Source organism: Scyliorhinus torazame, chromosome 2, assembly GCF_047496885.1.
Source record: "Scyliorhinus torazame isolate Kashiwa2021f chromosome 2, sScyTor2.1, whole genome shotgun sequence".
Classification (NCBI taxonomy): domain Eukaryota; kingdom Metazoa; phylum Chordata; class Chondrichthyes; order Carcharhiniformes; family Scyliorhinidae; genus Scyliorhinus; species Scyliorhinus torazame.
Window position 1 is genome coordinate 23456876 of NC_092708.1, and position 13027 is coordinate 23469902.

At 44.0% G+C, this 13027-nt stretch overlaps 1 protein-coding gene across 4 annotated transcripts in view; it reads right to left on the reverse strand.

Moving 5' to 3' along the window:
• The window catches only part of cnppd1 (cyclin Pas1/PHO80 domain containing 1), a 59095-nt gene extending 46652 nt beyond the window's left edge, over positions 1 to 12443 (reverse strand). For 2 of the 4 annotated variants that reach the window (XM_072469544.1, XM_072469534.1), the window contains exon 1: positions 12317 to 12443. In XM_072469544.1, the coding sequence (XP_072325645.1) occupies positions 12317 to 12385 (69 nt within the window). In that variant the 5' untranslated portion in view covers positions 12386 to 12443. Of the gene's footprint in view, positions 1 to 4560; positions 4654 to 12316 lie in introns of those variants that run through there. The other 2 variants (XM_072469524.1, XM_072469515.1) reach the window with 1 other exon arrangement.
• Positions 12444 to 13027: the final 584 nt, after the last annotated feature.

Genomic DNA, 13027 nt, shown 5'->3' on the forward strand with positions numbered 1-13027 from the left:
ATCAAATCACTGCCTTGCAGATAGTAACTAGGAATTGCTAGTTGTCTCCAATTAATATTAAAAGTATCATTCAATTCCTGATATTGGCTTAGAAAGCAGTTAAGACTGTCTCCAGATGCACCGCCCATAATGTGTTGCACAATCTAGTTATTAAGATCACATAAAGGGCAGTGGCATCATTACAAAGCCGGTTCTGACCCACTTTCTGTTCTGGTGATTGGCTGGTTCACCAAAGCATAAAGAATAATCAGTTTCCCTCCCATCATATCCTGCTTAATCATAGATTTACAGTGCAGAAGGAGGCCATTCGGCCCATCGAGCCTACGCCAGCCCTTGGAAAGAGCGCCCTACTTAAGCTCACGCCTTCATCCTATCCCTGTAACCCAGTAACCTCACCTAACCTTTTGGACACTAAGGAGCAATTTAGCATGGCCAATCCACCTAACCTGCACGTCTTTGGATGTGGGAGGAAACCGGAGCACCTGGAGGAAACCCACGCAGACACGGGGCAGAAAGTTCAAAGCAAACTCCACAGTCACCCGAGGCCGGAATTGAACCTGGGACCCTGGTGCTGCAAGGCAGCAGTGCTAACCACTGTGCCGCCCCTATACAATTCAACGTCCAGAGTAATAGACAAGGCCATTATGGTGGAACCCGAACATTTACAAGTCTTGTGCACAGGATGCATGCAAGACTTTGTTGGCCAGTTCAAAGTGTAGTGAACGAGACAGGCAAATTGAAATCAAAACCAAAAATAAAGGCCCCTCTCGTTACAAAAGATTCCAAGGCAGCACTATTTCAAAGAAAAACAGCAGGTGAGTTTTCCGCAGTGTCTTGGTCAATAATCAATCTTCAACCACCATCACGAAAAAATATTTGCTCATCAACCTATTAGTTTGCGGGAGCTTGCTGTGCGCAAAGTGACTGCTGCACTCCCTGTATTACAATCAGTACTTCATGGCTGCAATGTGTTTCGGGACCTCCCAATATCATGCAAGGTGCTCTGTAAATGCAAGCTATTCTCTTATATTTACTTGTCATTCAGGCATTCTGATTGAGCTGGTTATTTATCTCTAACCCTAGTTAAGACCTCTACTAGCCGAGTAGGTCGCAGCATCTAGCTTCAGCTATTTCCACTCATGCCTGCCTCTCAAATTCAGACCATTCTTAATAATCTCCGAACTTCGAATTACCAGGTCCCACGAAAGTGGATGGATAGTGGGACCTGGTGATTCGAAGCAAAGGGATTATTAAGAATGGCCTGCAATCCATTGTCTATGAGGATTTGAAAGGGAAGGTCAGAAATAGGAATGTTCGCAGACGACTGCACAATGTTCAATACCATTTGTGAATCCTTAGATACTGAAGTAGCTCATGTCCAAAATGCAGCAAGACCTGGATAATACCCAGACTTGGGCTGACAAGTGGCAAGTAACATTTGCACCACAAAAGTGCCAAGCAATGACCACCTCCAACAAAAGAGGCTCTAACCATCACACCATGACATTCAATGGCATTGCCATTGTTGAATCCCTAACATCCTGGGGAGTTACCACTGACCAGAAACATATCTGTGGCTACCGGCAAGTCAAAGGCTAGGAGTCCGGTGAGTAACTCACCTCCTGAACCTCCCAACGCCTGCCCACCATCTACTAGGCACAAATCAGTAGTGTAATATTCAAAAAAGGAGGGAGGCAGAATGTAGGAAATTACAGACCAGTTTGTTTAACATCTGTTGTTGGGAAATTGTTAGAATCCATTATTAAGAAAGTAATATCAGGACTTTTGGAAAGCCAAAACGCAATCCATCAGAGTCAGCATGATTTTATGAAGGGCAAATCATGTTTGATTAATTTGCAGGGTGGGAATTCCTGCATTCTGGCCAAGTTAAAGTGAAGGAATGGTGACATAGTTCCAAGTGAGGATAGTATGTGACATGAATGGAAACTTGCAGGTGATGATGCTCCAGTGTGTTAGCTGCCCTTGTTCCTCCAGCTGGTAAAGGTCGCCGATTTGGTAGGTGCGACAAGAGCTTTGGTCTTAATGGCAACCTGACAGCTTTCATGGTCACTGATTTCCTGGCTCAAGGTCACACATTGTCAGATTTATTTGATTTGATCTGACTACTTGCCACAACCCACGATTGCTAGTGTGGTATCGCAATGGAAGGCTGCTGTACCATTTACCAGTGTCAAAGTGATAAGCAAGGGCAGCATCCCTGGAAATATGTCACCAACTTTATCTTGAGCTTCAACATTTTCTGAAACACAAAATGGCCATTTTGTCCTTGTGACTGATCTCAACCTTACCAACTAACTCCATTCTGTCCCCCAACTCCTTATCTCTTCAGAAACAAACATCTTTGCCTCATGAACTCATTCATGTTAGTCACTTCAGTGACTTTTCTTGGTAACTTACTCAGTTCATTTCCATAAAAACTGTTTCACCTGATTCTCCTTGCTTATTATCTGCTAATTTGTAACTGCCACTCTCTGATTTTCCAACCCTTTGCTATGGGGTGAAAAGAAATTGCATGAATCAACTTTAACTTCAGTGAGGTTACCTCAAACTCCCTCCTTCTGTAAGCATTGAGAGTTCTACGTTTCTGCAACCTGATGCCAGGAATCATCTTAGGAGCCAACTTCTACACACTCGCAGGAGTAACTGTATTCTTTATGGGGTTTGATGTTTAGGACTTGACATAGAACTCGGGATAGGATCTGACCAACCCTTCAGACAGTAACAACAGGCCTCTTCTGATTGGTCTCAATTGGGCTTAGAAGCGTGACAGGCAATATAGTGAATGTCAGACTAAATATTAAAGAGCCCTTCATAAAAGGGCACCTAGCTCATTTAATAATAATAATCTTTATTGTCACAAGTAGGCTTACATTAACACTGCAATGAGGTTACTGTGAAAAGCTCCCTAGCCGCCACATTCCGGCACTTGTTCGGGTGCACGGAGGGAGAATTCAAAATGTCCAATTCCCTAACAGCAAGTCTTTCGGGACTTGTGGGAGGAAACCGGAGCACCCGGAGGAAACCCACACAGACACAGAGAGAACGTGCAGACTCCGCACAGCCAGTGACCCAAGCTGGGAATTGAACCTGGAACCCTGGCGCTGTGAAGCAACAGTGCTAACCCTCAAATGCTCTTTTACCAATTGTGTGCCATGCTTTTAATCATGCTAAGGGCAATTTAGCATGGCCAATCCACCTAACCTGCACATCTTTGGACTGTGGGAGGAAACCGGAGCACCCGGAGGAAACCCACGCAGGCACGGGGAGAACGTGCAGACTCCGCACAGACAGTGACCCAAGCCGGGAATCGAACCTGGGACCCTGGAGCTGTGAAGCAACTGTACTAACCACTCTGCTACAGTGCTGCCCACGGTAGGCAGCCATAGTGAACTTTCCAACGTAACCATCTGGCTCATCACAATTGGGCTGAACCGCCACTATCCATTAGAGGAATGAAACTATGTGAATAGGTCTGTCATTGAAATATTTTTTTAAAAATTAATAGTCATTTAAGGGGCCGCTCAGTAAGTATGCAAGGCAGAAAGGAATAGGATATATATTGATGGGATAAAATGAAGTAGTGTGAGAGGAGGCCCATGTGCGCCATGGACCAGTTGGGTTGAATGGCCATGTTCTCTGCTGTCTATGTGAATATTGATCCGTGTAATTTTTAATGGCAATTAAGGCTTCTACTCCCGTCGGTATTACTGACTGGGTGTTAAATATGGTTAACAAATCCCTCCCATCCTCTCCCTTCATTCTTGGATGCGGAATATCCCTGGATTTAGCTCAAAGCACTATTTAGAAATCTATTTAGCTGTTCCAAATCAGAATATTTAATCATTTATATTTTGCCCTGATTTCTCCTTCCACCCGTAAGTTTTTGGCATTATCATATTGGTTTACGATAGATCAGTGTGAGTACTTGGGTGCGTTAAGCAAATCAATTAATTCACATATGAGAGCCCACACTTGGCTGAATCTTTATCCTCGTAAAGTTTTCATCAGGTTGGAAGGTCTGTACATTTGGCAAGCCTTTCTTTGGCTTCCCGAATAGCAAATGACATGTTATTTTTTCCATTGCTAAACATTCCAGCTTCAGCCTGGGTCAATAAGTGGTGACGGAGGCTGGGGTCACTCTCTGCTAATGGTCTGAAGCAGCAGAAACAATTTGGCAAAGGTCTGCTCCCTGTTCAGCAAATTTGAGAATGTTTGCGAAAGAACAAGTGTTGTGACCTTCTTAACAGATAACCTGCCTTGGTTCATTGAAGTCCCAGCAAATCTTACAGCTCCCTTACTAATCACACATTAGAACTATATTGACACCGCACTGAGATATCAAGTCGAAGTGGTTTGAGGCAATACTCAGTTAGATTGGAGTTCTAACAAATGAAATGACTTCACAACAACATGCTAGTGGCAGTAACTACACTCACACCATACAGAATAGCAGTACTAAAACACATGCACATTAAAATTAACACAATACATTATGCAGATAGAACAACCTAGACTTTGGTTGTTCATTCGCCAAAATACCTTTGCATCCGTTGATTTGTTCAACAATTTCTTCCCTTCCTTTGTTGCTTTCCGGGCAAATTCTGTAATGCCTCCCATCCCAGTTGTTCTCCTTAGTACAGTCCCCGCCTTTATCATTCAATGCCTTTGTTTTAAATTTATTCACAGGGTGTGGCCAATGATGTCAAGGCCAGCATCTCTATTTACTCTTGAAAATGTGGTGAGCTGCCTCCTTGAATGTAATCCAATGGCTTGCTCGGCCATTTCAGAGGGCAGTTAAGAGTCAACCAAATTGCTGTGGATCTATAGTCAGGTCCAGGTGAGACCAGGTAAAGGCATTAGTAAATCTGGTACGATTTTACAGCAATCAAGTAGTTTCATGTCATCATTACTGATATTAGCTTTTGACTGCTTTTATCAAATTTAAATTCCCCAGATGCCATGGGACTTGAACCCATCCATAGATTGTCAGGATATGGGATTACTAGTGTTATGGGCCAGGGTTTAGAGAACCCCAAAGTGTATCATGGAGTTCACCTGACCCACAACTTTTACGAGATTGTGGTATGGGGAGCACACGGCCCACTCTACAGGTGTGGTACAGCAGAAATGGAAAAGTATTTTCTAAAGAAAAACAATGTTTATTCTATGGACTCAAGTTAACCTTTTTAAAACATAGTGAACATCTTAGCAACCATCAATTGAAATACAACCCCAAAGAATACAACACTAAGTAATCCTTAATAACTTCCTAAACAACATCCAGAAGACAAAAGAAACACCTTTTAACAGAAGCACATTAGGTTTACATTCACTACTGAGAACATTTGTAATTCTGAATTCACCAACTGATCAAGAGATAGTCTTTTCTTGGCAGAAAGAACAACAGTACACCTGCTGTCTGGCTTCAGCTCCAACACTGAAAACAAAACTAAAACACACTAAAAGCAAACAGCCTAAAACGAAAGTAAAAAGCTGACAGACAGCCCAGCTCCACCCACTCTGACATCACTGCAGTAATATGAGCAGCAAAACATTTCTTAAAGCGACATTCTCATGACACCTCCTCCCAAGAAAAAAAAACCCATCAACTTCAAGATGGTTTCATTTTTCACCGTTTCACTATCCTTTAAGAAATGCACACAGTAAATATACTTTTTGTTTCAAAAAACAACACACGCAAACAGGTACAATATAGTCCATTTTTTGTTTTTCCTCCAACTGGAATCCTTCTTGATTGACAGTCTCTTTGAACAAGATGATCTCTGCACGATCCGTCCATTTCTCTACGCCTCGTCAGTTCTCTTTAAAGTCAGATACTTTAGTTCAATCTGATCACGGAGTCCCTTGTAATTCTCCAACACAGGAGCATTGGTTATCAGTTTTCAGACAGTCAAATGCCTGTTGAAAGTCCACTGTCCACTGGAATTTGTTACGCTTCTTGAGCAAGTCAGTCCGTCAGTGGAGCAACCACGCTACAAAACGTTTTCACCAATGTTCGAACAAATCCACTCATGCCAAGAAATCGCATTATTTCCCTTCATCTTGAGGGTATCGGAAACTCCTCAATAACTGTTGGTTTCACATCCCGTGTGACCATTCGACCCTGTCCAATTGTATGGCCAAGGAAAGTGACTTGGGCTTTTCCAAATTCAGTTTTGGCTAGGTTCATCACCAAACCCGCCTCCTGAAGTCGATCGAATAACTCCATCAGATGTTTCAAATGTTCTGTCCATGTCTGGCTGAAAATTACCAGATTGTCAATGTATACTGCACAATTGGGTAATCCTGAAATGACTTAACCGTTGAAATGTGGCTGGGGAGTTTTTCATGCCAATTGGTATATACCATCTGGAGTCACAAAAGCTGAAATCTCCTTCGCCCTTTCGGATAAAGGTACCTGCCAGTAACCTTTAAGTAAATCCAGTTTGGAAATAAAAGCTGATTGTCTCACTTTCTCAATGCAATCCTCCAAACGTGGGATAGGATAAGAGTCCGTTCATGTAACTGCATTAACCTTTCTATAGTCCACACACAACCGTTGGGTACCGTCTGGTTTTGGTACCATCACTATGGGTGAGCTCCATTGGCTGCAACCCACTTCAATTATGCCATTTTCAAGCATACTCTCAATCTCTTTGTTAACCTGTGCCAATTTTAAAGAGTTGTCTGTATGGATGTTGTTTGATTGGAACAGCATTTCCCACATCTACATTATGTATAGCCATTTTAGTACTTCCCAATTTATCTCTACAAACTTGCCCATGTGATATCAATAACTCTTTCAGGTCAGTTTGTTTTTCCTCTGGAAGGTAACTCAACAATTTATCCCAATTTTTAAGAACATCCTCGTTTTCCAATTTAATTTGAGGTATGTCAAATTCACAGTCATCTGGATTTGGTTCATCACTTCAAGTTAGAATCATTAAAACCTCCTTCTTTTTCTCTCCTTCCCTTTCAAAGTACCTTTTAAGCATATTCACATGACACACTCGGTGAGTTTTCCTTCTATTCGGCATTTTTACCACATAATTCACCTCACTTAATTGCTTTTCAATCTGATAAGGTCCACAAAACCTAGCTTTTAAAGGTTCACCTACCACGGGTGACAACACTAAAACTTTATCTCCACTGGCAAAACTACAAACTTTGGATTTCTTGTCCGCTACCCGTTTCATCACATTTTGTGCAACTTTTAAATGTTGACTAGCCAATTCACCTGTTCTATTTAATCGTTCCCTAAAATTTGACACGTAATACAATAATGTAATTTCCGATTTCGCACTCACCAATTTTTCCTTAATCAATTTAAGTGGTCCTCTTACCTCATGACCAAAGATTAGTTCAAAAGGACTAAATTTGGTTGACTCATTAGGTGCATCCCTAATTGCAAACAGTACAAATGGAATTTCTTTATCCCAATCCTCTGGATAATCGGGATAATAAGCCCTCAACATTGTCTTTAATGTCTGATGCCACCTTTCTAACGTTCCCGGCGATTCTGGATGGTACACAGTTGATTTAAATTGTTTTATTCCTAAGCTATCCATAACTTCTTTGAATAACTTTGAAGTAAAATTCGATCCTTGATCAGATTGTATTTCTGTAGGTTGTCCATATCTAGTAAAGAATTTAAGTAACTCCTCCACAATCCTTTTAGCTGTAATATTACGTACTGGAATGGCCTCTGGAAACCTAGTCGACACATCCATTATATTCAAAAGATATTGATTCCCACTTTACATTTTAGGAAGCGGTCCTATGCAATCAATTAGGACCCTTGTAAAAGGTTCCTCAAATGCTGGAATGGGTATTAAGGGCGCTGGTTTTATCACTGCTTGAGGTTTCGCTATCACTAGACATGTGTGACATGATTGACAAAATTTAACTACATCTTTATGTAGTCCAGGCCAATAAAAATCTTTCTGGATTTTAGCTTGAGTTTTCCTTATTCCCAAATGACCTCCCACTGGTACCTCGTGCAACTCGCAACACCTCCTTTCTATGCCCTACCGGCAATACTACTTGATGAACTTCTGCCCACTTTTCATCCTCCTGCATATGTAAAGGTCTCCATTTTCTCATCAAGACATCACTTTTACGGTAATAACATTCTGGTATACACTCGGATTCCTCTTCTGTGCATGCTTTCTGATACATCCGTTTTATTTCTATATCTTTTTGTTGTAACTCCGCCAATTTTCCTGAACTAAAAATATCCACCTCATCCTCCACCTGTTTCTGATAATTGCACTTCAACTTCACTCTTCGATTTCTCCTCTTGTCTTAACCTGTGACTTTGCGATCTTGTTGCTACACAATTCGGCAAAATCCCAGGATATTCGTCCTTCAACACTTCAGTTGTCTGATTTTCCACGGGCTTATCAACCACAGTAGGCATCACTCCCACCTGCATTCCAGCTATATCATTAGGCAAGATAAACAGTATTCCTGGACAAGATAGTTTCTCTATTACTCCTACTACCATTTCACCACTCTTCACTGGACTTTCCAACCTTACCTTATATAATTGAACACTACTCCTCTCACCCTGAATTCCACATAATATCACCTTTTCTGGCAACATTCTTGCCAAATTACATAACTCCTCATCTCTTACCATTAAAGATTGACTAGCTCCCGTATCTCTTAAAATTGTGACTTCTTTACCTGCTCCTCCTGATACAAATGAGTAAACTTTATCCACACAGTAAATTGTTGAAAGAGATCTGGCGCCTTCTTATCAATCACCTCTTGATCAAGCTGTACAATCTTTTGCACCTCCTTTTGTTACCACATTAACAAACCCTACTGTCTTATCCTGTTTTACCACATCAGCCTTCCCAGTGCTTTTCTTCAACTACCAACACTGTGACTTTAATGGCCTAGTTTATTACAGTGAAAACATTTGAAATGTTTCATTTCTTTTCCACCCTCCTGGATTTCTTTTTTAATCTGAGGTCCTCTCCTTATTATCTCCCATCAGATCACTTTTACCACTTGAGTATTTCTCATGTCCCCAGTTTCTATCCCTCACAGGCTGAAACCAATGTCTGAAAGCAAGCTTTGATTTATGAACTAATTCATAATCATCTGCCATTTCCGCTGCTAATCTCGCAGTTTTAACCCTCTGTTCTTCCACATGAGTTCTCACTACATCAGGAATTGAATTTTTAAACTCCTCCAAAAGTATAATTTCTCTGAGAGCTTCATACGTTTGGTCTATTTTCAAAGCCCTTATCCACCTATCAAAATTACTCTGTTTGATTCTTTCAAACTCCATGTATGTTTGACCAAATTCTTTCCTTAAATTTCTAAACCCTTGTCTGTAAGCTTCAGGCATTAGTTCTTATGCACCCAAGATGGATTTTTTTCACCTCCTCATACGTCCCAGATATCTCCTCCGGTAGTGATGCAAACACTTCACTTGCCCTACCTATCAGCTTTGTTTGAATCAGTAATACCCACATGTCCTGTGGCCATTTCATTTGTTTAGCCACTTTCTCAAATGAAATGAAAAAGGCTTCTACCTCCTTCTCATCAAACCTTGGCAATGCTTGGACATATTTAAATAGATCCCCACCACTCCTTCGACTTGGACGCTCTTTCTCACTATCCTCATCGCTATCATCCAAGTGTACGTTTCCCTTTAGACCTGCCAATTTTAACTGACTGTCATGTTCCATGGCCATTTTCTGAAGTTCAAACTCTCTCTATCTTTTTCCCTGATCTGTATCTCCCTTTCTCTTTCTTTTTGCTCTGTTAGGGCTATTCTTTCTGTTTTCCTTTCTTCTCTCTCTTTTTCCTCTCTCCCTCTTTCTTTTTTCTCTCTCTTTTGTATTCAAGCTGCTTTAATTCTTTCTCATGTTCCATTTGTTTAATTTGTAACTGAATTTTTGCCATTTCCAATGAGTCAAACTGTATCTCAGGCAACTTTAAATGCTTAGCCACCACCATAATTACCTCATCTTTTCGCATTTTGTCAGGTAATGTTAACTGCAATGTTTTTTGCCAAATCTAACAATCTGCTTTTAGTCTCTGCCCGTGTGACCGTCTCCACCTCCAAAAAATTCAGAGCCTCTGAAAGAGCCATTGTCCACAACACACTCTCTACTTAAACTATAATACCACACCTGAAAAGCAACCACAATATGCTCACCCCTCACTGTCTATAAGTTCACTAAGCCAATCCAATGGATAGACTTTTATCCCGGACGAGCCCCCAATTTGTTATGGGCCAGGGTTTGGAGAAGCCAAAAGTGTTTCATGGAATTCACCTGACCCACAACTTTTACTAGATTGTGGTATGGGGAGCACACGGCCCACTCTACAGGTGTGGTACAGCAGAAATGGAAAAGTACTTTTTTAAATCAAAACAATGTTTATTCTATGAACTCAAGTTAACCTTTTTAAAACATAGTGAACATCTTAGCAACCATCAATTCAAATACAACCCCCAAAAATACAACACTAAATAATCCTTAATAACTTCCCAAACAACATCCAGAAGACAAAAGAAACACCTTTTAACAGAAGCACATTAAGTTTACATTCACTACTGAGAACATTTATAATTCTGAATTCACCAAATGATCAAGAGATAGTCTTTTCATGGCAGAGAGAACAACAGTACACCTGCTCTGCCTGGCTTCAGCTCCAACACTGAAAACAAAACTAAAACACATCCTGCAGCAAACCGCCTAAAACGAAAGTAAAAAGCTGAAAGACAGCCCAGCTCCACCCACACGCTGACATCACTGCAGTAATGTGAGCAGCCAAACATTTCGAAAAGCAAGATTCTCCTGACACTAGTCTAGTAATGAGATCTCCAGATCCCTGGAACTCCAGAATCATCCTGTAAGCAACGTCAAACCCTGGTTTCTGTTATCTGCCAACCATCTGATTAAAGCCTACTGTTGCCTCCACCGAGTTAAGGAACAGGAGTAGGCCATTTAGCCCCGAGGGGCGGCACAGTGATTAGCACCGCTGCATCACAGCCCCAGGACCCGGGTTCAATTCTGGCCTCGGGTGACTGTGTGTGGAGTTGCACTTCCTCCCCGTGTCTGCGTGGGTTTCCCAACACAGTCCAAAGATGTGGAGGTTAGGTGGATTGGCCACGCTAAACTGCCCCTTGTGTGTCCAAAATGTCAGGTCGGGTTACGCAGTAGGGTAGAGGTATGGGCTTGGTTGGGTGCTTTCTCCAAGGGCCAGTGCAGACTCGATGGGCCGAATGGCCTCTTTCTGCACTGTAAATTCTGTGATTCAACAGTTAACAGAATATCAACCTCAGACTTGCAATTAGCAAACGGCCTAGCACCAATGGTCATTTGCAGAAGATAATTCCAATTTTCTTTCACCTTGGGATGTGAGCAACAGGACCCAACCTCACACCCAGAAGAACATAGACCATACAGCGCAGGAGGAGGCCATTCGGCCCATCGAGTCTGCACCGACCCACTTAAGCCCTCACTTGCACCCTATCCCCACAACCCAATAACCCCTCTTAACCTTTTTTGGTCACTAAGGGCAATTTATCATGGCCAATGCACCTAACCTGCACGTCTTTGGACTTATGGGAGGAAACCAGAGCATTTGGAGGAAACCCACGCAGACACTGGGAGAACGGGCAGACTCCGCACAGACAGTGACCCAGCGGGGAACCGAACCTGGGACCCTGGCGCTGTGAATCACAGTGCTAGCCACTTGTGCTACCGTGCTGCCCATAGAAGGTCTGGCTCTTTTTCACCCCCCTCTGACCCCGCTGGTACATTGAAAAGCTGACAGTGTGTGTGTGTGTGGGCAGGGCGAGGACCGCCTGCTGAGCTGTTTCCCATCCCCTCTGCTCACACACCAAACCCAACCTGCCCCAGACTCCATGTCCTGGCCCCGAGTCCCCACACCCGCTCAACCTCTCTCCCACCTTATTATTGTCCATGAGACCCAACACCAACCCCATTGGCCTCCAATCCTAAATACCCCTCCCCCTCTCCCCACCCAGCCCCAAATTCCACAATAATCACTGCTTCGTTATGATTTCACACAACTGGCCGAAATCACAGGAAAAAAACATATAGATTATTGATTTTTAAAACATATCAATGCTAATTGCGCGGAAAGCTGCAGCCTCCCGGATTGGAACCAGCCCGCAGGCCCCGATCCGCCGCGGCCTGGAGTTTCGAGCTGGGCCGCAGGCCGTGCGCTCCAGCACCGGGAGGCGGAGCGCGGCTGCCTGCCGGCAACAGAGGGACATGTCCGCGATGGAGGGGGAAACACTCACACTGAACTCCTGGAGCCCACAGCACGGGAAGGAGCGGGAGTCAAAGAGCGAGTCCACCCAGTCCGCCATCTTAGCGCGAGAGGGGGAACGGGGGAGGGCGGGGCCGGGGAGGGGTCACAGAGGGCGGGGCCATGTAGAGGGAGGGGCCAGAGAGAGGGCGGGGTCAGAGAGAGGGCGGGGCCAAGGAAGGGGAGAGGTCAGAGAGGGCGGGGCCAAGGAGAGGGAGGGTTCAGAGAGATGGCGGGGCCAGGGAGGGGTCAGAGAGGGCAGGGCTAGGGAGGGGAGGAGCCAGAGAGAGGGCGGGGCCAGGGAGAGGGGGGGTCAGAGAGACGGCGGGGCCAGGGAGGGGGAGGGGCCAGAGAGAGGGTGGGGCCAGGGAGGGGGAGAGGTAAGAGAGGGCGGGGCGAGGGAGAGGGAGGAGTCAGAGAGATGGCAGGGCCAGGGAGGGGAGGAGTCAGAGAGAGGGCAGGGCCAGGAAGAGGGAGGGGTCAGAGAGAGGGTGGGGCCATGTAGAGGGATGGGCCAGAGGTTCAGAGAGAGGGAAGGGACAGGGCAGGGCCAAGGGAAAGGTCAGAGGGAAGGGCCAGGAAGTGGGGGACCATGAAGGGAGAGGGAGGGGCCAGAGAAAGGGAGGGTCCAGCAAGGGTGGGGTCACAGGGGTGGGATCAGGAAGTTGGGGAGAAGTCAGAGTTGGTGAAGAGTCAGGGAGAT